This window comes from Mesoplodon densirostris, chromosome 15 (genome assembly GCF_025265405.1).
Source record: "Mesoplodon densirostris isolate mMesDen1 chromosome 15, mMesDen1 primary haplotype, whole genome shotgun sequence".
Classification (NCBI taxonomy): Eukaryota; Metazoa; Chordata; class Mammalia; order Artiodactyla; family Ziphiidae; genus Mesoplodon; species Mesoplodon densirostris.
In genome coordinates, this window is record NC_082675.1 from 1,231,968 (window position 1) to 1,257,557 (window position 25,590).

General features: G+C 61.5%; 1 protein-coding gene across 2 annotated transcripts; it reads right to left on the bottom strand.

Moving 5' to 3' along the window:
* Window positions 1-1,676: 1,676 nt before the first annotated feature.
* MMP17 (matrix metallopeptidase 17) lies at window positions 1,677-22,951 on the bottom strand. 2 transcript variants are annotated; one of them, XM_060119372.1, is made up of 10 exons: window positions 22,743-22,951; window positions 12,916-13,048; window positions 11,996-12,125; window positions 11,212-11,495; window positions 10,101-10,277; window positions 8,469-8,568; window positions 6,705-6,787; window positions 6,452-6,604; window positions 3,294-3,551; window positions 1,677-2,551 (listed from the first exon to the last, which is right to left on the bottom strand). In XM_060119372.1, the coding sequence occupies exons 1-10, from the start codon at window positions 22,893-22,895 to the stop codon at window positions 2,238-2,240; spliced, it is 1,785 nt and encodes a 594-aa protein (XP_059975355.1). In that variant the 5' UTR covers window positions 22,896-22,951; the 3' UTR covers window positions 1,677-2,237. The 2 variants fall into 2 exon arrangements, with proteins under 2 accessions (XP_059975355.1, XP_059975356.1); XM_060119373.1 differs by lacking the exon at window positions 22,743-22,951 and adding an exon at window positions 20,243-20,326 and having other exon boundaries at window positions 12,887-13,048.
* Window positions 22,952-25,590: the final 2,639 nt, after the last annotated feature.

Here is a 25,590-nt window from a genome sequence, read left to right on the forward strand (position 1 = left end):
GATGAGCAGAGGTAGCCTGTTCCCCCAGGAGGGACCTTTAGTCCATCTGGTGTGGTCGGACGGGCGGAGACCCTTCCTGGGTCCAGGGACCAGATGGCGAACAGACGGATGTGGGATGTGGCCTGGCCTGGCTCAGTGAGCATGGGGCCTGGCCCGGAGACTGCCTGCCTGGCCGTGGCATCCACGCATCCCGGGACGGGCCCTGAGCCTGCCTCTGCTACCTAGGCATCAGGTCGGGGTGGAGGTGTGCAGCTGCAGGAGCCTGAGCCCTCTCCTGAACATGCAAACGTCTGTGCCTCACCCTAGAGCGGGGGGGTGGGGGTGGTGATAACTCCCACGATGCAGGGAATGAGTGCCAGCACCTTAGAGCAGTCTACCATCCCCCATGTGGGCTGGCCTTGTGGAAAATCTCCAGGATGCAGGGTCTTCTGCTGAGCGGGCCCATTGCACCCCAGAACGTGTGCACCTGCCCCGCCCCGCCCCCCGGCTGGCCTCTTCCCTCTGATCGCTGCACAACCAACTCCTTCTCCTCTGTTTCGGCTCATTCCCTGGCTCAGGGAGGCCTTTCCGGAGCCCCCTGGAAAGCAGCTGTTCACAAACTTCCCTGTGTATCACACTCACAGAAAGGGGGGAGGGTAACACATGGCCGGCCCCACCCCCAGCCTTCTGATCAGCAGGTAGGGCCAGGCCCGAGAATCTGCATTTCTACCGGCTCTGGGTGATGTGGATGCTGCTGGCTGGGCACCCCGCCTGGAGAACCCCTGCTCCAAAGCGGCCCCTGCAGGGGCTCTTCGCACCCCCCTTATGGCCTGACGCTCACCTCACCTACTCTTCTCTTCCTAACCGACACCATTTTTGCTGCAGGCGTTCACCTGCCCCAGCCCCAGGGAGGGGTGGTGATTCCTCTAGACCAGAGGTTCTCAACCCAGGTGACCCTACCTTTGGGGTTATCTATGGCTGCAACAGGGATGGGCAGGGACCATCCCACCCCCATGTCCACGCACCCCCAGGAGAAGCACTGATCAATCGCTCCCTGCCAGTGAGAGCGGGCAGGCAGACAGGGCTTCTGGGAAAGGTCGCCCTCCTGGGTGAAGGGGGTACCGCTCCCACTCTTTGCCCCTCCGGGTGGGAGAGTGGTGGCTGCCATCCTGGCCTTGGAGCCAGAAGCAGAAGGAGCAATGGGACGGAGCCACCTCCCTGCACTTCCTGTTGGGAGGCCCTCGGGGGCATTCGGGGTAGCAGACAGCGTCCCAGGTGCCTCACCCAACACCTTGTCTCGTTCTGCACGTCCCGCACTGAGCACAGTACCTGCACGTGCAGGTAGTCACTCCATCCATCAGGGAGGTTGGGCGAACGTGCCAGAACCCCAGGTCCTGAGACCTGACCCGGCCCGACCCCTGCCTGCGGGCAGGAGGCTCGTTTCCCTGAGCTGGGCCTCAGCTTGTCCATCTGTGAAATGGGTGTAATGACCCAGGGGTCATGGAGTCGTCAACGAGGCGTTGGGCAGGAAGGTGTTGGTGACCACTGCACAGGCCTTCCTGGAGGCCCCCCACCCCAGAGTGCAGGTGGTCTGGGGCCAGGGCTGCAGAGCCCCTCGAGGCCCCGGAGGACGCCCACGCTCAGACCGCCTGGGCGCGTCAGGGAGCCGAGCCTGAGCCGTTACAAAGCAGAAAGAGATCGTGTTTGTCTGAAACGCGTCACAAGGGAAGCCCACCACGGCCCCAGCTTGGGGGCTCGCCCGTGGAGGCCCACTGGGTCCAGGAGAGGAAGCCCCACGGGCGGGCGGAAGCACCAGGGGCGGCTCTGCGGCAGGTGATGGGGAGGGGGTGCCCGTGGGCCTGCGGACCTGATGTAACGCCCCCAGCCCAGCCTACCCCTGGCTCCTCGGTCAATCTCCGTGAGATTCAGTCACTCGCTCGCTGAAAGGACGGCTCCCGGCCCCGACCCGGCCGGGACGTGACGCAATCTCCCCAGCTGGCAGAGGGCAGGCAGGCCAGGCGGGCGCTCCCCCTGCATCCGCGCCCGGGGAGCAGCGCCCTCTGCTGGCCTCTGCCGAGTCGGGGAGGCTGCACCCGGTGGCCTCGGCCCGGGGGCTGGTGGCGCCGTCCCCATCTGCAAGGCGGGGTCCGCTCTGCAGGGACGCTTGGCTCAGGCGCTGGAGGGGCGGGCATCAGTCCTTGCACTTTGTGCCTCTGGGCCATGGCCCCTTCTGTCCTGTCGCAGGCCAGCGCTGAATGTCACAGCGCCAGGGCCCGGGCCGCTGTCCACAGGAAGCTCAGCAGCGCGGCCAGCAGTGGGCCCGCGGCCCGCGGTGCGGCGGCGGCGATGGAGGTGCAGGAACAGACCTCGTAGGCGTCCTCGGAGCGGCTGTGGTCGCGCTGCCCCGGCCGGGCGTGGGCCCCAGCCTCTCCGTCTGCGCCCTCGGGGTCAGCGGGCGGGTCTCTGCAGACCAGCCAGTCCCGGGCCGTGGACTGCGGGTACCCGGGCGCCACCTCCAGCTCACCGTCCAGCACCTTCCAATACTCCTTGCCGCGGAAGAAGTAGGCGGCACCTGGGAGAGAAGAGGGCAGGCGGCTGAGCTCCGGCCGCTGCAGCACGCGGGATTCGGTGTAGACGGCAGGGGGACGGGATGCAGAGAGCTGCGGGGCCAGCAGGAAGGACAGACGTAGAACGTCTCAGGTGAGAGTCAGAGTCTTGGTCTCAGCCTCCGGGGAGCCCATCTGTGGGCACTCAGAGCATTACAGGCCTGGGAAAGCTCAAGGAGCCGCCTGGAGGCAGGGGGATGGATGAGATGACCTCTGCTTTTTCCCTACTATTTATTTACTGAGGGCCTACTATGTGCCAGGCTGTTCTAGGTACTGGGGACTTGGCTTTGCAAATAGAACAAACGAAACTTCCCGTACGGGTGGAGCTGCCCCTGTGGGAGGATGCTGTACTTCTCACTGCAGCCAGGGGGCGCTGAAATGACGTTTGGGCGGAGCCCTGAAGCCGGTGGGGAAAGTGTTGGGGGGGGGGGGGACGCACGGCAGGTGCAAAGGCCCTGGGGGTGTGTGTGTGTGAGAGCAGGAGGCGAGGCTACTATGGCTGGAGGGGTGACGGGGGCGAGGAAGGGACCCCGAGAGGTGAGCAAGCGCCAGAGGGGGCGACCCAGGGGCCCCTCCGGGGGCGGGTGGTGTCTGCGGCGCGGGGGTTGGGGGCGGGGCAGACGCACACATCTGCCCCTGGATCCCCGCTCCCCAGGGGTGGAGGCTGAGGCTGCCCCGGACTCGCCCTTCCCCCGGCGCCCGGCTCACCATCGGACCAGCGCATGGCATCGTCGAGCGTGCTGGGGAGGCCCCTCCACGGGGGGCTCTGGGCGGGGTGGCCAGGGTCCACGCGCCGTGTGTGCTCATCGTAGCGCCAGTACAGCTGGTCCTTAAAGAAATAAGTCTTGTCATTGTGGGCCCAGGAGAAGGCAGCATCGACGCCGCCCGGCGGGAGGCCGAAGTCCGAGATGGGCCGCGGGTATCCTTCCTCTACGTTAGTGTCCTTAAACACCCAGTATCTGTCTCCTGGGGGCGAGAGAAAGAGCCGTGGGCCGGAGCTCGCCCAGCCCGCCGGGCGGGGCCCCCAGCCCTTGCTCCTCCCACAGACGGGAACCCCGATGCGCAGTGCCCACACGTAAGTCCCAGGAGGGTTCACCGAGCGCCTGCTGTGCTCCCGGCAGGGGTCCCACACGTGCCAGCAGCCTGGGGACGCGGGGCCAGATGAGGCGGCCACATCACAGTCAGGGGGCAAGACTCCCCCCTCCCACCCCGAGAAGCCACTTCGGTCAGTGGGGCCTTGTCCACTTCTGCTGTGAGGCGGGCTGAGCATGTTCATGGGCAAAGCAGGAAGGGCACTGGGTCAAGGCCCACCGGACCTGCATGTGTGCAGCCTTGTCAGATTACACAGAAGCAGGGCTTTAGAAATCACCGAGAACTTCAAACCTGCATGTAAAGCTTTCGGGAAATGGTGTGACTGAGATCCTTGTTGGGTATATCCTTGACTTTGGGCTCTGGAAACATCCTTAGCTGCTCTGCCGCAGAAGGGCGGGAATTAAATTTGGGTATGTGTTGTCAGGTCCCCCACTCCCACCGGGGTTTAGCAACAAATCAACCCTGTGATTTAGAAAACAAATGAGGGAATTCCCTGGCGGTCCAGTGGTTAGGACTGTGCTTTCACCCTGCAAGCTGTGGCCAAAAAAAAAACAAAACAAAACAAATGCAAAAAGAAACAAATGAAAACAGAAGATACAAATGAAAAAGAAGCAAAACATTAAAAAAATCTTTGGCTGGACAAAGGACTGGAATAGACATTTCTCCAAGGAAGATATTCAAATGGTCAGTAAGCACACGAGAAGATGCTCAACGTTACCAGTCATCAGGGAAATGCATGTCAAAACCCTAATGAGATACCACCTCACACCCGGTAGGATGGGCACGATCAAACCCGCCCCCAGAAAACAGCAAGCGTAGGTGAGGATGGGGGGAATTGGGCACCGCTGGTGGGAATGTAAAATGGGAGCGGCTGCTGTGGAAGAAAGTTTGGCAGTTCCTCAAAAAGTTAAACATAGAAATAGTACAGGATCCAGTAATCCCAGCGCTGGGTATATACACAAAGGAATTGAAAGCAAGTCCTCAAAGGGCTATCTGTACACGCTTGTCTACAGCAGCATCATTCACAACAGCTAAGAGGTGGAAGCAACCCAAGTGTCCATCGACAGATGATAAAACGTGGTCCATCCGTACAATGGAACACTACTCAGCCTTAAAAAAGGGAATCCTGACACCTGCTACGTGGATGACCTTGAGGACACTATGCTCAGTGAAATAAGCCAGTCGCAAAAAGACAAATCCTGTGTGGTTCCACGATATGAGGTCCCTAGAGCAGGCAAATCCATGGAGACAGGAAGCAGGCTGGTGGGTGCCGGGGGATGGGGAGGGGGATGGGGAGTTAGTGTTTCACGGGGACAGAATTTCAACTTCACAAGATGAAAAAGCCTTAGAGATGGACGGTGGTGATGGTTGCACACAGTGTGAAAGAACTTAATGCCTCTGAACTCTACACTTAAAAATGGTTGAGACGGTAACTTTTACATTGTGTGTGTGTGTGTGTGTGTGTGTGTGTTTTACCACAATTAACAATAATTTCTAAAAAATCATCTGTCAGAGACTGGCAACAACTGAAGGAAATGATAGCACAGCTGCAGACAGGGCCCCCCGTGCAATCACAACGAGGAGGGCTGTGAGGCTTTCCTCTGAGTGGGCACACACGCGGGGTGACGTTGACAGGACAGCCCGACCTGCTCCACCTGACGCTGCCGGGCAAGTGCACAGGCCCCAAGTGCCCACACTCTCTCATATTTCAAGTCTGGAGCTGTGGTTTCTCGTGGGGATCTCCCGATTTTTAAATGTTAAGAAATAATCCAAGTTACTTAGAAGATGCCAGACAGGTCCCCCCACCATGACTGTGGCCGGCCCTTGACATCCAGCCTGGGAGACGGTGATTCCACTGTCAGGGGGCGTGTCAGGGTGAGTGTGGAGGGGTCGAGCCCAAGCACCACACAAGGGAGGCCAGGCTGGAGAGCCTGGGTCAGGGCAGCAGGGTGGCTTCACTCTGGGGAGCTACAGACCCTGCACCCCCAAAACACAGCTGCACGTACACACAGCAGTGCGTGAGACTGAGGAAGGCTCACAGCCCCCAAAGTGCCCACAGAACTGGCAGAGCTCAGTCTCCTGCTGCAGGCGGGGCACCTTGCCTTCTCCCCAGACACAGCATGCTCCCCAAGGGCAGGAACCACCACCCCAGCCCAGCCCGGGAGCGGGGCTGTTGGGGGTGAAGTGACACCCCTCCTCCAGTGGACCGGTCACCCTGCACTGAGATGGGAGAGCAGTTTCCCCCTGCTCTTAGCCTAAATCCAGCTCCTTCCCACGGCCGCTGGGAGTCGACCTGCACTTTCGACCCGCACTTCCCACCCCCGCCTCCTCACCCTTCATTCTGATCCAGCCTATCACCCTCTTCCAGGTTCTTTCAATCAGCAAGATTGTTCCTGCCTCAGGGCCTTTGCACTGGCAGCTCCCTCTGCCTGGTATGCTGTTCCCCCAGGTCTATCTGAAATTAATTCCCTCATTACTCGCAGGTGCTTATTGTGTGTCCCCCGCCCCAGAATGAGGGCAGGGATTTTCGTGTCTTGCCCATTGTGTGTCTGCAGGGCCTACCACCGTGCAGAGCACAGAGCAGGTGCTCAATAACTACAAATTGGTTGAGTGCACACATGAATAGGACACTCTCTGCTCCGAGCTCTGGACCCACGGAGCAAAGCACAGGACTGGCCTCTTGTGTGGACGCGAGCTTTGGGGGTCCTGGGGAGTGCGGGCTGTGGCCCCCGGTCAGCGATGCCCAGCAGGCACCCAGATGGGGGGGCGCCCACCTTTGAAGAAGACGATCTTGTGGTCACTGGTGCGCTCGTACACGGCATCCACGCTGTCCAGGTGCAGCGGCAGGCCCCGCCAGAAGCGGTGCACCTGTGCCGGCTGCAGTGACACCAGGTGCCGGTCCCGGGTCAGCCGCCAGAAGTACTTGCCTGGGGGGGACACAGGGGGTGGGGCTGCAGGTGGCCGGCCTGGGGCCCAGAGTGGGGTCTGCTCTTCTGTCCAGCGGCTGCTGGACCCCGAGGGGGTTACCTTTGAAGAAGAAGGCCTCGCCTCGGATCTGGGCCACTGCGTCAAAGTGGGCGCTGCATCTGTGGGGCACATCCTTCCTGGGCCTAGGGGCAGAGAGAGGGCCGGGCTGGGAGGCAGCCCCACTCCGAGCTGCCCCGGCGAGCTGGGCTGGGCAAGGCCATGGGGACAAGCATCCCCGAAGGACCCTGCACGCCCGCATCACCGCCTGCAGGCCCAGCGACCGCAGCCGTTTAGTCAAGAGAGAAAAGCAGGTGAAACTGAGCCCCACGCTCGCCGTGCAGGATGCAAGATGGATCGCTGAGCGAGCGTCAGGGAGCACTTGGACGAGCAGGCGCTCTCAGCGCTGCCAGCGAAGCGTCGAGAAGCCAGCTGGGCACGTCCTACAGAAACGCTGAGCGTGCGTGCCGGGAGCCCGGTTCTGAATGTGGAGCTCTATCCACAGACAGTACTCACAGCAACATCATTTGTGACGACCAAAGGTCAGGAACTTAAATGCCCACCGATCCAGGACTTAAAAACAGGGCAGGGCACACATGTACCGCAGTGCAGCTCAGCTCCGAGACCCAGGCATCTTCACAGACCCAGAGGCCTCCACGGGCCCTGGGGCCAGAGCTGAGGCCCAGAGCAGCACAGGAGATGTCCCACTGGGTTCACGCACGTACATCTGCACGCTTGGCTTTCTATACACATGTGGAATCTCTCTAGAAGGTCACGCACACGCACAAATGTTTGCCCCAGGGAGGGCACTGGGAGGTCAGCGGTGAGGACTAACTTTTCACTGTGAGTGCTTTTTGTGCCTGTGGAATCGTGTACTGCTGGCAGGTGTTACTTATGCAATAAATAAATGCAATGAAGAACAATAACACAAGTCAGAGCAACATCTGTTGACCTCAGTGGAAATTCACCACACACAGCTGAGGGAGAAAAGCATAAAAACATCCCACGTTTGGAAAACCAAACCTCAAAACAAGCCAAACCACGGAAGCCTAAATACATAGATTTCTGTTTGTATTTTTGTGTTTAGTGTGAGCCTGAAGGTGGCAAGGAGGCGTGCCAGGCTGTGAGGGCAAAGGTGGGAGGGGTGGACGGGGACACCCCCTGCAGACTCTGTGGCACTTGTTCCACTGGGGGATAGGGGGGTGAGAGTAGGCAGGCTCTGACTCCTTTCACCACAGGGCTAGACGAATCCAAGGCTGGGCCTTAAAAGGCGGACAGCTGCTGCGTGGCCTCCAGCACCGCCAGTCCTCCGGATGCTCCCTTGGGACGGCCACTCCAGGAATCCAGCCTCCGGCACGGGACACAGATGGTGCCCAGCTGAGCCCAGCCTTCGAGTCAGCCCAGCCCAGGCACCAGACCTGAGTCAAGATGCCCCCAGACGATTCCAGCCCCCAGCAGATGTTCCGCAACACTGTGTAGCCGACCCCTGACCCCCGACTGTGTCCTGTCCAAGTTCCTGACCCACAGAACCCACGAGCCTAACGACATAGTGGTGGTTTCATGCCACGAGGCAGGGCTGCTTGTTACGCAGCCGTCGATGACGGACTGGGATGAAGGGTGAGAGGAAATCGCACATTTGAAAGTCAAGGCCTCTGCACGGCTCTGGGCTGGAGTGAGTGGGGGTCCCCTCCGCTGTCTGTCCATAAGAAAAGAAACTAACTGTCACTGAGGGCTCAGCTGGCCCAGAAGAGCCACGAGCTCAGGACTCGGAGCTGCTGCTGGGGGCCGCACTGGCCGCAGAGCGGCGACAAGGGGCCCACGGCTTACGGGGTGCTAGAACGATCATCAGGGGGCTCCGGCAGGAGGGGCGGCTCCTCGGACTCTGGGGTGTCCGGCTGTGCCGTTGGGGACACGGACTCCCGCACGCCTGTGGAGACAAGGAGGCTGCATCGGGCCCAGCACACCCGCCTCCCTGCAGACTCCACCACCCTCCCTGGAGCCGCCAGGACGGAGCCGGGGCCATCGGGTGGGTGGCACTGCGTCTTGACTGAGCTGAGCGCCGGGCTGCGGCGGTGAGCAGGGCAGGGGAGACTCCCGTCCCTGGAGCCAGAGCATCGTGATGCATAAGCAGAAGGTACAGGTGCCCCACTGACTTAAAGGAGTGTTGACACCCCGCCCCACCCCCCAGCTCCACTCTTGGGTACAGACCCAAAATAACAGAAAACCGGTGTTCAAACAAAAAGCTGTACATGAATGTGCACAGCAGCATTATTCATAATGGCCAAAAGGTGGAAACAACCCAAATGTCCACCAACGGAAGAATGGATAAATAAAATGATTCAGCTGTCAAAAGGAATGAATTACTGATGCATGCTATGACGGGGATGACCCTGGAAAACACATGCTCAGTGAAAGCAGCCAGACACAAAAGGCCACACATTGTATGATTCCATTTATGTGAAATGCCCAGAAGAGGCAAATCCAGAAAGACAGAAAAGTGACGAGTGTTTGCCGGGGGCGGGGGAGTGGATGGGAAGTGACTGCTAATGGGTGAGGTGGGACGGCGGGGGGGATGGGGGGCGGGATGAGAACGTTCTGGAAGTGGAGAGAAACGGCGGTTGAACAACATTGCGAATGTACCAAATGTCACTGAACAGTTGAGTTTAAAAGGGTAAAAATCGTAAATTTTACTTCAATAAAAGACGTCCACAGACGTCAGAGGGTGGTAAGCGCTGGGGCAACAGTGAAGCGGGGGGGGGGGGGTGTCCAGGCGGAGGGGAGAGGCTGCGACGTGGAATGAGGGGAGGCTGGCCTCCGAGGCGAGGCACTCGACCCCAGGCTTTCAGAGGGTAGCTCTGGCCGCTGTGTTAGGGGCGGTCTGGCGTGGGGTCGGGGAGCCCAGCAGGGAGTGGGGGGGTGACCGGGGGAGGTTCAGCCCCCCTCCTCGCTCTCACAGTTCCCAGGACACAGCCCCTTCTGCCACATTGTCTGATGTGTCCCCAGCAGAACGGGGCCCGGCGCTGGCCCTGGGTCAGTCCTGGCTCAGCGCTCCCATCTCTCAGTGGGGATGTGGTACCCACTTCACAGGTTGTAAAGACTGGATGACTTAATACATGTAAGTGCTTTGCGTGGGCCCTGGGTCACCATCAATGTCAGCTGTCACGACCCGAAACCGTCTGGGGACTGGACGTGGGATCTTGCCCGGGGCTCTGAGACGAGCTCCGTGGAGAGGGCAGCGGGGCCCCAGGTCCTAGGGACCCCTGGCGACACAACCCACCTGCTTATTCATTTCACACACACCGCGGGGCAGCCAGCGTGTGCCAGGCAGTCTCAGATGCTGAGCACGCAGCGAACAAGACAGAACCAGCCCTCTTCCATGGGGCTCTGTGCTCTGGGGGTCCCCGGCATTGCTGTCCCCATCCCCGGCTGACCCGTGACGGCTCTGTGGGGAGGACTCACCATACAGCTGCCAGACGCGCACCCTGTCCTCATAGGGGAGCCCGTAGCGCAGCGGGTCACCCACTGGGCCCTGGTAGTATGGCTGCATGATGGAGCGTGTGGCCGCCACGTGGCTCAGCCCGATGGCGTGGCCGAACTCATGGACAGCCACTGCGAACAGGTCCATGCCGTGGGCATCTGGGGACACAGGAGCCAGTGAGCCCGGGGAGGCACCACCAGGTCCTGCTGGGCCACGGGGACGGGACCCGTGGGGTGGGGTGAGATGAGTCCACCAAGCTGGTTACAGAGGAGGCCCCGGTCCTGACAGACGGGTCCTATGGAGTCACTCAGGGCTTGTCTGCTTCCTAGGAGGCCCTGTGGAGTTCACAAGGGCCTCTCGGGCCCTGGGGGTCTCTTGGTCCCCCTCACCTCCCACGTGCCCCTCACAGCAAAGTTGGCAAACTATTCTGTACAGGCCACATGGTAAGTATTTCAGGGCTTGCTGGCCATCACGATCCCAAGTTACAGGGGTCACCGTAAGCTCCCTCAACCCCACAGCACTGAATAGATGCTCCAGGCCCCACAGGATGGGCCTGGACTCCCATCAAGGTATAAAACCCACGGGTTCTATGGGGCCACTTCTGGCTCCTCCAGCTGGGATGGGCTCCCCAGCCTGGGATATAGACTCACCCCACAAGGCCCCCGTCTACCCCGCCCATACCCACAGCCTGTGCCACGCGGCTCTGACCCTCGTCCCGCCTTGAAGCTAGGGGCCTGCGACTCCTTTGGCCAATGGGACTTAGCAGAAGTGATGGCGTGCCTAGGCCTGCAGAGGCCTTACAAGCTTGTACTCCCACTTGGGAGCTGGACCAGGGTGAGGACAAGCCTGGCTCATGGAGTCATGTCCCAGGCCTGCGAGCCCAGCCCGGGTCTGCCAGGTGGGCTGCCCGTGCAGAGACGGCTGGACGCAGAGCTGTCCTCCTGAGCTGGACAGGTGCCCACGGCTTTAGGCAGGGGAGCTGTGGCGGTTTCCTCTTCCTGGGGGGCTGGTGTGGCTCCCTACACCATCCTGGGCTCTGTCAGGGGCTGGGGGTTCTGCGGGGTCCCCGGGGCCACCCCAGCCCGGACGCACCTGAGGAGCGGAACGTCCAGGCCTCGTCATCGTCAAAGTGGGTGTCCCCTGCAGTGTGGTGGTCGCCCGGGAAGAAGGCGTGGGCCACCGCGCCGCCGGGGCCGTCGAAGGGGTAGCGGTCGTTGTGGTCCGCTGTGGAGAAGTCGATCTGGATGTCGGCGGCGCTGCCGGCCACCTCGTGGAAGTTCAGGGGCGTGAGGTCGCTCCAGACCTTGAGCGCGTAGTGCATGAGCGCGCGCACCGTGTCACGGCCCAGGGCCGAGTCCCGCGGGAACGTGCGGACCCTGGGGCAGGCGGGGTCAGAGCCGGGTCAGTCATGGGGACAGGCCCAGCGCCCCCGCCCCAGGCTGGACTGCACTCCCTGGAACAACTTGCCCTGGGGTCGTGGGGGGCAGCGGGGCCCTTATTTGGAAATGGGGGGTTTGCAGACGTAACTGGGGCGGGGATGGAGATGAGCTCATCCCGGAATAGGGTGGCCCTTAAATCCAGTGAGTGTCCTTACAACAGACAGAAGGGGACACAGACACCTGGAAGGAGGACACGTGCAGATGGAAGCAGGGATCAGAGCCACGGGCCCAGGGTTGCCGGCAGCACCCGGACGGGGGCTGGGCCGGATTCTCCCTCACAGCCACCAAGGGACCTGTGGCCCCTGGATCTCAGATTTCTGGCCTCCAGAACCGAGAGGATAAATTCCTGTCTCTTAAGCCCCGGTCTGTGGGTGCTCATTTTGGCCAACGCCCAGACCCCCGGAAAGGCCAGGCCCGGTGGAGCCCCGCCTGCCCACCTCCACGACAGGTTCCTCTTCCTCCACTTGGTCGGGGCCGGAGCCTGGCGCCTCCTTCGAGCCGGGGCTGCGGCTGGGAGGTCAGGGAGGGAACAGCGCGGGGTTCTCATCAGCGCCAGGGTGGCCTCATCTGCAGGGCGGACGGGCAGGCGGGGGTCAGGAGCCAGGCCCAGCACACGCGCACCCCCAACCGGGGATTCCCAGCAGCTCCCCGAGAGCCGGCACCAAGCTCCCTGCACCAGGTCTGGGGGGACGAGGCCCAGGCCTCCACCTATGTCGGGCCCCCCTGCCGGGGTACGTCCACAGACCAGGATGGAGGGCTTTCAAAGCATTCACTAATGTACGGCAGGGCCCTGAGCAGTCGGAGGGGGCATGGCCCCAACTTGGACCATTGGCCAACATTCCCTGCATCTCACGGGACACACACCCGACCGGTTCTGTGTGTGACACACGTGTCTACTCCTGAGAGGCCTGGGGACAGACATGTTTTGATCAGCTGGCCCTTTGAAGAGTCTTTACAAAATTGGAATTTGTAGCCAAAATGTAAAAAGTGGGGTGCTCACATAAACCCCCCCGATTTTCTTGGAAAGCGGGCAGTTTCAACAGCACAGGCCTGGCACCCCAATGGGGCAACTCAACTGGGGCGTGGGTGGCCAGACCCCACTCCGACAGTTGGCCTGCCTGGCCCGTGGCATGGAGTTTGAGACCCCACTGAAAGTGTGGAAAGGGGGTCTGGGTGCAGCTGGTACACACTCACCCCCGGCTGTGCCCACGGCCCGGGGACGGGGAGGGGGATGACGGTGGGTTCCCATGCGGCGGGAATCCTCCCTCCATCCCAGGACAGCAGGGCAGGCTGGAGGGGGCAGTTAGGAGGAACTGGGCTCAGCTCACCCATCTCCCACTGCACCCTGAGAACTGACCCAGGACGCCAGTGGCCTCCAGGCCTCCGAACCGCTGCATGGCCACGATGGCCGTGGACAGCTCCTCTGGCGTCTGCAGCCGCCCCGTTGCGGGGTCTGCTGGGGGCAGGTAGCCGAACCTGCTCAGCCACTCCTGTGGGCAGAGAGTACAGTGAGGGGTGGAGGGGGGTGCTCAGCCCCACAGAAGAGCCGCCTGCCTGGGGCCATCACTGCGGGGAGGGGCAGGCCTCTCCCAGCTCTGATCAACACTCCAGCCCCTGCCCAGTAGCCCACAGGGCGTCTCATGCTCCTTCCTTGCCTGAGTGTCTTAATAAACTTGATGCCCCTTAGATGGGCGGGCTTGAGCAGTGCACAACCTGTGCGAATGCTCATGGCAGCCTGCCCATGGCAGCCTGCCCCACCTCACTCCTCCTGAGGCAGCAAAATGCCCAGGGGACACTTAGGAAAGTGAAATTTTAAGAGGTTATGTAACGTCGTGAGTGCCCACTTCAGGCCCTGAGCTGGCCGTGAGGCATCACTTTAGGACCCGAGGTCTGAAACCCACGCTGAGGGCAGTGGGCTCCGAACCTGGGTTAGGGATCCGGTCATGAGCTGCATGTGCACAGCAGTTAAGAGCCCAGACTCCGGAGCGAGGCTGCCTGGGTGCACATCCCACCCAGCCCCCTCCTCACTGTGCAACTGAGGCAAGTCACACCCCCTCTGGGCTGTTTCCTCGCCTATGGATGTGAGGATATAAAGGGTTAGAACGTGGAAATGCTCACACCAGCCCTGACACAGGTACCCTCCACATAAAGTGTGTGCTGCCAGCGGACAGCTCTGATGCAAAGTGCCCCGCTGGGGGTCCTCTGAGCCAAACAGGGAGCAGGAATGGGGGGCAACCCTTTATACCACAGACACACATAGAACCCCTTTACCATCTGTGGGGGGACGGGGACAGGGGGGCACCAATGCCATCTGTGGGGACCTCCTGGGGGGCTTCTGTTTCTTCAACTGCCACACAGTGCTCATGCCCACTTCCCAAGCTGTGTGACAATCCCATAAAAAGCACTCAGCCGGGCTTCCCTGGTGGCGCAGTGGTTGAGAATCCGCCTGCCAATGCAGGGGACACAGGTTCAAGCCCTGGTCCGGGAAGATCCCACATGCCGCGGAGCAACTAAGCCCGTGCGCCACAACTACTGAGCCCATGTGCCACAACTACTGAGCCTGCACGCTAGAGCCCGTCCATGCTCTGCAACAAGAGAGACCACTGCAGTGAGAGGCCCGTGCACCGCAGCGAAGAGTAGCCCCCCTCGCTACAACTAGAGAAAGCCCGCGCGCAGCAACAAAGACCCAACGCAGCCAAAAAAAAAAAAAAAAAAAAAAAGTCCTAAAGGATTAAAAAAAAAAAAAAAGCACTCAGTCATATGGACGCAATGCTGGGGGTGGGCTCATCAGCCAGCTTCAGGATGACCCACAGGTGGGTGGAAGGCAGGGTTTTGGAGATTCTCTGAGCTCCACCCCCTCCCAGACCAGGCTTCAAGAAATGCACCGACTTGCAGGTCTATTTTTTTTTTTTGGTGGACATTTAAGAAATCCTTGATTCATTTATGCTACCTGCAGGGCCCCCAGAAGCTTGCACATTTGCAGCCCCTGCCTGAGGACTCCCCGCCCCGGGGACCTGTCCCCACAGGGGGCCCAGAGGGTGCTCAGTGGGAGGGGGTCTATCCTCCTGGAATTCCTAGGGAACGCAACTGACCAGGAGGGTCCTCAATGATTTGCATATAATTTGCATACACCTGCAGCAGACTAGCTGGATTCCCTCCTTTCCAGGAAACACTGAGTCCTCGCTGGGGTTCTCTCTGTTCCTTTACCTCCTCCCCAACTCCTGAAGGAACCCCCAGAATGCGCAGAACTGGGGGACCCGGGAGACCCCCCTCAGGTCTGGGGGTCCCTCTTAGACCCAGGCAGGACAGTGAACAGCAACCAAGGGGTGCTCCCGGTGGACACCCGAGTGACATCCTGTGCTCAGACGAGGGGAGCACGAGGGCCGGGCAGGCTCACCCCTGACCCTGGGCTGGGCCCTCTGTGGTACTGAGGCCTCTGCCACCCCTGAGCACCCTTCTTTTGGGAGGACCACCCTTCACATCACTTCAAACACATTTAAATGCATCCCGTCAGCCGTCAACAGGATTTACTGAGTCCCTTGGCTAATCACTGTCTGGGCCCTGGAAATACCCAAGAGAGCATTCCAGGTGACAGATGTGTGTTTGTATCCCCTTTGCTGTACTAACGGAAACTAACATGACATTGTAAATCAACTATACTCCAATAAAAATTATTTTTAAAAAAGTGTACTTGTGGCTACACATTTTGGGGAAAAGTTTTACACATGCTTTAAGGTTTTGATTCTGCCGTTTTCTTTCTGAAAGTCAGAAAATACACACACACGTTTTGCAGCTCTTTGTTAAGATTGCAGGACTGAGCTACAGAGCCTGGAGGCACCCAGCGCCACGAGGAATCCCTTGGGAGTGTCCTCAGGCCATACACGATGCTGGGTGAGGGTGCCATCCCCACTCTCCTCACCAGGTAATGGTCCAGCCAGGCAAGTGCCTTTCCCCACCCAGGCCAGGTGCTTTGGGTGGGCAGGGGCTGAGACAGCCTGGGGGGACCACCCATCTCCCGGCTGTCCCCTTCCAGGCTGGGAGAACAGCTGGGTGTCTGATCGTAGCAGACCCCTGCTCCGAGCCCTCGTGGGGCTCCACGGGGCTCACAGAGGAGCTGCGCCCTCTGGGGCTGGGCAGCCTGGCCAGGAGGCCACGCACACCTTTGGGCTTCAGGCCTCAAGAGCACTTCAGGTGGTTTGGAAACGTTTGCTAACATTGCAAAGCAGGAGGTTTCAGCTACAGGTCTGAGTGGCTGGCTCTGTGTCAACCTGCATAACAAGGGCAGAGCTGAGGGCCTGTGCCCGCCTGGGACAAGCACTGCTCTGACCACGGCCAGCAGCTGCTGGCGCCTGCCCGGGCCCTGGGCACTGCAGCTTGCAGCCCCTGCTGCGTGCAAGAGCGCAAGAATGGGACCAGATCTGAGGGGCTGGCGGGGGGGAGGGGCTCCCTCCCCACTTTCCCCGCAGGCTTGGGCTCAGACATCCCACCTGCCCCCAGCGCAGCTCCCTTCCTCATCACAAAGCCGGTCCCCTCTCTTCACACCCCCGGCCCACCTCCTCCCCGTGGCCCCCCCAGTGGTGGTGGCTTCTGTGTCGATTCCTGGACAGCTCGCTGGCGGAAATCCTCAGGAGGTGTCTGACAACAGGACGAGCCCCTGGTGGGTTTGCTGGGGGGATGCTGCTGGCAGTCACCGGCCCTCAGGTGATGCATGGATCAGGGGGGCCTGAAGAGCCCATGGGGACCCTAGCCCAGCCCTGAGCCATCCTGTTCTCCTGCCTTCGGTGGAAACACAAGTGTCCCCAACAAGAAGCCCCCATCCCTGCTGGGAAGGAACAGTCAGCCCTAGAGCCCTGGGAGGGAGGGGGCGTCTCGGACAGCCCCTTTCTCTCTCTCTTTCTCTCTCCCTCTCGCCCTGCCAGCTCGTTCCCCACTTCAGGGGAGACAAGCAAATTCCCAAAGGGCCGGGGTTTCATTTTTTTTCCTGGTAGTACGTACACGCTAGAACATCACAGAGGAACCAGGCTGAGAACCCGTCCTCAGGGCCGGGGTCCTTGCATGGGGCAAAGGCTGACAAAAGCCCCGCCTCGGCTGCCCTGGAGCCCGTACAGCGCCGATCCCTGCACCCACCACAGTGGTGCCTGCATCAGGACAGCCCCTGGGGTGGGGGCCCAGATCTCTTGCCCCCCAGCTGTCCCCAGCCCTGCCCCTTGCCCCCCAGTACCCTACAAAGACTGTGGGTCGCCTGGGCCAGCCCCCTCCTGTGCTCATCCACTGGTCCTCCCTTCACTGTCACCACGGCTACCGTGTCTCCAGGGCAACGAGGCTGTGTGGGCAGAGGGTGAACTTTCCAGAAGGCTGAGGGGAGGGGGGGGAGCAAGGGGAGCCCCAAACCTGCAGGGGCTGCCCCGCCTTGGAGAATCCCTAACAGCCAAGGACATGCTCTCACCCTCCTCCCCGCAAGGACCCCCGTGAGCTGAGCCAGTACTGCAGATGGGGAAACTGAGGCCCAGAGAGGTGGGTGTCCTGCCCAAGGCACTGGCAGGAAGTGGGGCGCCGGCCCCTCCCGCAAACGCAGTCACCTACCATCCCTCCCATGGCTTTCCCATTCCCCCCGCCCAGCCCCTGCCTGCTCTTGTTTTTCTCTGTATCGTTTATTGCTGGTTGACACAACGTGCGTTTGTTCACGGCGTTAACGCTGTTGAGCGATGTTTAACGCACACACCACAAAACTCCCCTCCTGACCTCAGCAAAGCCACAGGCAAGTGGGCCATCGCCGCCACCGAGCGGCCCCGCGTTCACGTCTTCGGTGGCCCCTCCGCCCAGCAGGTCAGCCATCAAGTGCAAGCACCCAGGGGGCGCAGCAAACCGACCTTCCACAGACAGGGGGGACCCGCGGGCGAGGGAAGGCCGCGCCGTGATGTGCTTTCCGGTGCCGGTGCCGCCGCAGGTCCTTCCCACAGCCCCAGGCCTGGCCACGGCTCCCACAGTGTCCCTGGCCACACCTGTAAGTGGGGAAGTGAGGGCTCACCGGACGTGCTGGCCGTGGGAGCAGGACTGGAGCGAAGCCAGCCGGGACCCCGGGACGCCTGTCGGCTCGCCGATGCCCCGTGAGGGGCCTGTGTCTGGCCGGGACAGTGGGGACGGACGGCTGAACTGTCGGCGTCCCCCTTCGCCCCCCATCTCTAACTGGAGTCCGCCAGCCTCGTTTGTAGGGGGTATGGAGAGCGGGTGTCATCAGCCCCACGGCACAGATGAGGACATGGAGGCCCAGGGCAGTGCAGACACCGTCACAGCACTGGGGCAGCGGAGGTGGGCGGGCAGTGGCTTTAGAGCACCCACCCCCAGACCCGAACAATAACAGACCCTTCAGCACCCACTGCGCGCCGCCAGCTCTGCAGCTTCACCCACTCATCCCTCGGCACCCACGAAGGCGATGTCACCATCACCTCCACATGCAGCTGCGGAAATGGCTCGCGGTCACAGGGCGCAGCTCTGGCTCAAGTCTGTGTCTGACCCGCTCGGCCGTCAGGGCGCTAAAGACCCAGAGACAAAGGAGTTGGTGGCCCCCCGGCAAGGTGGGTCTTCCTCCAGGGGCTGCTGGCAGTTGGGATGACGCCTTGCCCCAGCATCTTCCCCAGGGGGATGCTCCCAGAACCCCCTCTGACGGTCCACCCATCCATCCGACACCCTCACCGAGGGATCCCTGTGCCAGGTGCCAGGGGACAGGGTAGGTCTGGGGAGACACCGTCCTGCTGTCTACCCAGGAGGGACAGTCTCACGCAAAAAGCCAAAGATAAACACGTGATAAGTGATCCTAATGGCCAACGATTATTGAGCGCTGCTCAATTACTCACAGCACCCACAGGGGAAAGCTGTGAGAACAGGGGTCTGTGGGGTTCAGTTCACGCTTGGCACACAGTAGGCGCTCAATAGAGAACTACTGAAATGATCTTATAGGTGGGCGCTATTATTATGACCATTTTACAGGTGAGAAAACTGTGGTGCAGAGAGGTCAGGACACTTGCCCACGGTCACACAGCCAGACAGTGCAGAGCTGGGAGGGGAACCCAGGCTATCTGGCTTCAGGGCCTATTCCCAGGACCGCTGTGCTATGAGGGGAAGTGAGACAGGGTGGAGGGGCTCCTTAAATGGGTGCTCGGGGGGGTGGCACCTGAAGGATGAGAAGGAGCTGGTCAGATGATGAGCCGAGGTGAGAATTCATGGCAGTGGGAACAGCTAGTGCAAAGGCCCTGTGGCAGGAACCAGCCCTGGAAGTTCAGGGAGCAGAAAGGAACTGGTAGGACTGGGGTACAGAGGGAAGAGAGGATGGAGGAGTGGGCAGGCGGGCCAGGTCAAGGGGGGAAGTGGGTTCCGCATCCTGCCCAGGCCACTGTCCATCCCTCCTGAGAGCTGGACAGTGCCTGGGAGGGACACAGCAGGCTGTCGGCTAGCCTGTGACAGACGCACCCGTCACCCCTCCCGTGCTCAGCATAGGCCCTGCACCCAGAGCATCTCACTGGAAGCTCCGAGCCACCATTAACCGAGAGGCAAAAACCACACGCACGCAAAGCACCCTCGGAAACCCCCAGGAGGGCACTGCATCAGGCAGCTCCCTGGTGAGCCCTCAAGCCCTTGTCCCTGTTCCCACACCCCCTCCTCAGAACACGAAGGCAGCTTACTTCCTGCAGATGCTGCGGTGAGAGATCCAGGGGCATCACCCAGGGAACGTCCTCACTGCTCCGTTCTCATGGCCCCACTTTACAGACGAGGAGACTGAGGCCCAACACTCAGATCCCAGGCTGTGAGCAGCAGCCTGGGATCCACACCCAGAGGCTGGTCCCAGAGCCCCTTGAAAGAGCAACGACATTTCCTCAGCTGCCAGCTGCCAAGCTGGTCGCCAGCCCATTTAGTCAGCATCCACAGTCCCCGGGCTCAGACCACAGGCGGCCAGTGCGGTCCTGCCCACGCCACAGGCCCCCTCGAAAGCACCACAAAGACTTCTCAGTCATCCAGACGCCCAAGGCCATGAGTGTCTGGGAAATGAACTCACTTGTTGACAACGTGCCTCCAGGGTCTGGGAGGGGCCCAGCTGGGTCCTAGGACCGTCATCACATTTAAATTCAAGCTCTGGGAGGGGAACCGGGAGCCGAGGCTCCCCTCTTGCCGGCTCAGTGAGACCACCCCTGGTCCCCTTGGTTGGGTTCCCTGACCGCAGCAGAGAGGGATGTTCCTGGCCCCAAGCCAGGTCTGATACGGGTCCTGAGTGCACCGAGGTGCCAGAGGCTTGCTGGGGGGCTGGCACTGAGCAGCGGGGACCCAGAGGCGACTGGCTGAGGCCAGGGCGACGGTCACCCCCGCCACCCCCCTCCCTACCCCCTGGAAGGGGACATGTGCTCAGAGGAGCTCCAGCCCCTGCCCAGCCCCCTGGGCCGCTGAGGGCCCTGCTTATTCCCGGCCACCCTCACATACTCTCAGTCACAAACCACTGTCACTGTCTGGGTGTCAGAGATCAAAAGACCTGCCAACACGCGTGGTACAAGGCACAAGAGTTCACAGACTTTGTTGCCGGGATAGAAACCTGAGAACAAACTGTAGAGGATGGTGGCAGATCTGCCAACATACGATATGTTACGTGCACGCCTGTCACCTGGGCTCCCCCAGGGCCGGGTCCCTCGCGTACTCACGTCGCAGTAAGCGGGCGTCCTGGCAGCTCCTGGCCATGGCGAACTATTAGGAACAGCCTGCACGTCCGTGCGGGGCTCTGGCTAATGGATGTGACATCCGTGCAGTGAAATGCGATGCGTGGAAAGAATGAACCGGGAGGACCTGACGTTCCAGCGTGGACCGTTCTCCAGGACACATTGGGAAGTGAAAACAGCAGGGCACACAGCAGTGGACAGCAGGTTGTCATCCGCAGAAATAAGGGACCGAGGTCCCCATGCCCTTTTCCGTGCCGACAACCTCTGGAAGGATCCTCGGGAAATGAGGGAGACAACGACCCCCGCGGACCCTTCTGTACGGCCTGAATATTTTGCTGTGGGTTTTACCTACTCAGAAATAAAGTGATGAAAACGGGCCCAGAAGGACTTGCGGCGCAGTCGACAACCCCAGGAGGGCACGGGGCCCTTTTGTCCCGCTCGCCGAAGCCTGAAAGACCACCGTTGGACCGGCGCGGCAGGCCTCAATCCGGTGCTTTGTTCTCCTCTGAGGCTCGGGCGGGCTGGGCTGGGGAGCCCCCTCCCGGGGACAGCCAGCGCACAAGAGACCCGCTGGGCACGGCTCTGTCTGGCAGAAGCTGGGTCACACTTACAAAGGGGCCCTTCTCCTCACTGGCAGCCCTAGACCTGAATATCCAGAGTCACTGGGCCCCTGGGGGCAGCCTGCAGAGCGGGGTGGAGAGGAGTCCTCCCTCCTCCCGGCAAATCCCTGCTGGTCTCCCAGCCTTCCTGCACCTCCGGGTCTGACGCGCTGAGGTGTCATTCCCCCGAAGGCCACCAGAGACCGCCCTCGGCCCGCAAGTCGGGGGCAGCAGGCAGGAAGGTCTCTCTCACTCGGGCTGGAGGGGGCCTGGCCTTCCCCGGGTGGGGGGTCTCTCTGGGCAGCGGCAGCATCCTCTGCTCTTTACGCGCCGGGTCGGATACCAGGGCCCTGTTGTCTCTGGGGCTCCAGGCTGGGGAGCCACGTCCCCTGGAACCCAGGAGAGCAGGGAGAGGGCGGCGAGAAACTTCAGAACAGCACTGGACGAGATGCACGCACTTGGCTGGGCCAGGAGCTCCACGCCCTGCGTGTGCGGGCCCGACCCCCAGGAACCCTCCCGCGAGGCCCCTCACAGCTGGAAGGTGGGAGCCTAGTTCTACTACCACCCAGCCCAGACGTAGAGACTTGATGCCCTCAGAGCGTGCGCCCCGGGAGGGGGTCCAGGACACCCCAGGGCCCGGAGGAGGTGGGCAAAGGCACCCCGATTTCAGAGCAGTTTGGCTGGGAGGAAGCGGCGCTGGGGACCCTCTGGCGTCTGGATGCAGACGGCAGGGACTGTGGTTGTTCCCCCCCAGGCGGCTGCAGGGGTTGCGGCAGCTGGGCGGGGGTGGCCGAGTCCTGCCAACCACGGGGCTGCGGATGCCGCCCAAACGCCTGCACTGGCCCGAAAGCCACCTGGAGCTCGAGAATGCCACTGGCCTGGGAGAGGAGCCTTATCAGCACCCCTTTAGGAGACTGCCGTGGGCCGGGGGCGGGGGCAGGGAGCCAAGGTCCCCGGCCCTGTCCCTTCATCTGTGCAAGTGAGGGCAACTGCAGGGGCGGAAGCCTCAGAAGGAATCTGCTTAATCCACCGCCCTGCTCTCGCCCTCGCCTGGCCTCCCGGGGCCTGGGGGTGGTGAGACCCACAAAGTCTGATCTAAATCTTCCAGGTCCCAAAGAGGAGGCTCCAAGCCTGGCGGGCTGAACGGGGGAGGGGTTGTGGGAAGAAGACACTGCGCAGTCCCCCAGTATGGTTTCCAAGCCAGTGGGACAGCTGATACTGAGGGGGGTGGGCGCAGGAGAAGCCTGGACGGCTACATCCGAGCCTGGGAATGGGAGGGGGGCTCCACCAGGCTCAGGACAGGGACAAGGGTGGCAAGGCAGGGCTGGCCACCCTGGGGTGGAAGGGGACAGGGACTAGGGCCAAGATCCATGCCCAGCAGGGGGCTGGGAGGCCGGCTCCCTTGCTCCCCGACATCTTCAACATCCTCAACGGAGCAAACTCGAAACCACCGACTTTCCGGGGCGCCCACACTCAGCAGCCCTGTCTTTTTCTCGGTTGTGGGTGCGCACCCCTCCCCCCCGCCACTCCCACGGGGAACGCACTCGGGACCGCCCTGCTCTGGGCGGCTTTGATTGCTGTCCCACCCGCCTCAGGGGCCCCTTTGGGGCTGCACGGAGCCGGAAACGGGGCTGAGGCCAGGTGAGCCCCCAAACTCCGCGGGCTCCGGCGACTGCGGCGGGCTCCGAGCGCACGGAGCCCGGGAGGGACCCGCCGCCTCTTTCCCAGACCCGGGTGCGCGCGCGTAAGACACTCAGACTGTGACCCAGCCTCAGCCTTCCTGCCCAGGAAATGGGTGCAGGGCGTCCGAGTTCCCGCAGGCACCGAGGCGCCCCGATGGGGTCTCCCCGGCCTGCGGGAGCCCCGCATCCCGGCCGCGCACTCACCACTCCCAGGCTGAGGTCCTCGGCTCGGGGCGCGGGTGCGGCGCAGCCCCCACGGGTGGCCAGCGCGAGTAGAAGCAGCGGCAGCGGCGGGACCCGGGCCCGGGGAGGCGGCGGGCCGGGCCCCCGGGCGGCGCGGCGCCGCATCGCGCTCATAGGGCGGACGGCGCGGCGGTGGCAGTCCCCGCGCCCGTGCGCCCCGCGCCCGCGCTCCCCGAGCCCGCGCCAGGCTGCCTGCCCAACCGAGCCCCGCGCCGCCTCCCAGCGGCGGGGCGGGGCATACTAATATATGTTAATGAACGCCGCCGGCGCTCCCTCCCCCCGCCTTAAAGGGCCCGCGCCCCTCTCCCGCCAGAGTCCCGCGCCCCCTGGAGGATGCTCAGACCTCACCCACGCCCCGCCCGGCGAGTCCACACGGGGACCTTGGCTGCGGCGGCCCGAAGGAAGACGCTTCCTGTGTGTCCCCAGACGGCCCCGGGGCGGCGGAGGCATGCAGGCGGGGGCACAGTCCGGGGCTCTGTGCCGGCCCCCAGGGAACGGACCCCGCCTCCCGCCCGACCGCGCGTACGTGGACCCCGCGCCAAGCATGGTTTCACGGTCAGGGCTGGGGACCCGGAGCGGCAGCCGCAGCGCGCCCGGCGGACGCTTGGGGGAGCCTTTGCACCGTGGTAGGAGGGAGGTGGGGTCGGGTGGCGGTTGAGGTGGGAGAGTGGGAGGGGTCGGGGTAGGGGTGGGAGCAGGGAGGGGCTGGGGGCGTGCGAGGAGCCGGGCTGCAGCGGGGCTGGGGGTGGGAGCTCGGGAGGGACTGCGGGAGGGGGTGGGGTGAGAGACTAAGAGGGGCGCGGGCGGCGGCCCTGACTCTGGTGGGGTCTGGGCGCAGCTGGGAGTCAGCGAGGGCCGTGGGTCTGTGGTCGCTGTGGGTTTGGGGAGGAGAATGTAAATGGGTGACGTCTGTTGGGAGGTCAGTGCGTGCCCGGCACAAGCTCAGAACATGCCATATATAATCGTTCACTTCTCACAACATCTTTCGTGATAGAAACTATCATTCCCATTTTTCAAATGAGGAAACTGAGGCCCAGAGAAATTAAATAACTTGTGGGAGGTCACAGAGCCAAAGGATCCTGGGCAGGGCATTCAGATGTAAATACCCCTACACCTTAGTTCTGTTTCTACAGCTGCTCCCCTCCCCCCCATCACAGCTGGTGCTATCAAGATTGAGGTCCCATTCTACGGACAGGGAAACTGAGGCCCAGGCGCTTCTGCTTGACCCACATTCCCCCAGTCTAAGGGGAGTGGTGGCCCCTCCATCCAGGTGAGGGCTGGGTTTTCCGGTAGAGCCTCCTCTCCACTGTCCTCCCGTGGCTGGGGTCTTGCTCATCCTACCCTGTTACTCTCCAAGCCTCAGTGGTCTGTTCTGGAGCATGGAGATTCTGCACCTGCTCAGAAGACCGTTATATTGACCCGCTGAGATCACTTGCAGTGAAGACCCTGCATACGATGACCATTCACAGGCACATCCCCCAGCTTTGCTCAAGTGCTACTGGCAAAAACCTAGCTCAGACTGGCTCTGGTCAGGGAAAGGAAATTTATGGGCTCATTAAACTAGGCCATCTCAGAGCAGGCTGACGTCAGGCAAGGCTGGATCAAGTTGCACAAGGACATGATCAGAATACGGTTTCTCTCCCCATCTCTGTGTTGGCTTCATCCTCAGGCGAGATCTCTCCAAATGGCAGCAAAGACAGAGCGGGCAGCTGCACCCGACATTCTTCCAGATTAGCAAACCCGGCCGACCGATTCTCAGGCCACAGTCCCAGGGCCATCTCTCATTGGACGCTGTGGGCCGTGTGCCCATCCTCACCAAGCATGTGGCTGGGGGACGGAAGTGAGCAGGACCACCTGCACTGATGATGGGAAGGAAGCGGTTTTCTAAAGGAACTTTGAGATGCTGACATCAGAGTAAAGGAGGGTGGGTGGCAGCCAGGGCTGGCTCACGGGGCTCGGAAGAGATACCGGAGCAGTCGACCCCATGGTGTAACCGTTCTTCCTGCATTTGAGAGGGGACGCTGGCTGAGGAGCTGTAGGAGGCCCTGAAGGCGGTGAAGAGCCATGGCAGTGGCAGTGGCAGGGCCACAAGCATAAGAAGCGGCCGACAGACACACATGGTTCTCCCTAGGTAGGTCCAGATGGTGCCTGGTGAACGGTGCGGGAGCCAAGGATGCTTGGTGTCGGGGGACATGTCACTTCATGGCGGGGGCCGTGTGGCACCACGGCTGCTGTTTTCTCCTCGAGCCTGCCACTGAATTCTGGCATTTGAATGTGGCCCAAATACAAGCGCTGACGAGAGGCCACTTTTCACCCATCAGATGGGCGACGTTGAGAAAGTCATCTATCATCACTCACCGAGGAGGGAAGTGGGGACTTTGGTGCTCCTGGAGGGGGTGCCAGCTGGTACAACCTCGCTGGGAGGCCATCAGGGAGCAGCTATTAAAATTTGAAACGTACATTTCCTATGGCCCAGCATTCTTGATGTCTGCCCTAGAAAAACCCTCCCATCTTTGTACAAGACGGCTGATGCAAGATGTAATGGTTAACCAAAATAAATAAATAAATAAACCCAGAAACTGCCTAACTGTGTGCTCTGGTGCTGGTTGTGGTCAAGGACGAGGGTGACGGGCAGAGCCCCTGTGCCCATTTGCCGGCCTGTGTTTGCTGCGGTGGGGTCATGTCCCACTGCAGAAAAGGGCACCTTTTCTAAGACCCGCAGGTGCTGTGGAAGCTGGTGGCTGCCCTGGGATGACCACACTGGGACGTACCCCAAAGATGGAACACTACACTGAGTGAGAAAGAGCGG

Bases quoted from the DNA above. Each gene is read 5' to 3' on its own strand.
- MMP17 (XM_060119372.1), bottom strand. From the start codon at position 22,895: ATGAGCGCGATGCGGCGCCGCGCCGCCCGGGGGCCCGGCCCGCCGCCT. The intron at 6,788-8,468 runs GTAAGCCGTGGG...CTCTGCCCCTAG, and splicing joins GATGATCGTTCTAGCACCCC to GCCCAGGAAGGATGTGCCCC. The intron at 3,552-6,451 runs GTGGGCGCCCCC...TCTCGCCCCCAG, and splicing joins CAAGATCGTCTTCTTCAAAG to GAGACAGATACTGGGTGTTT.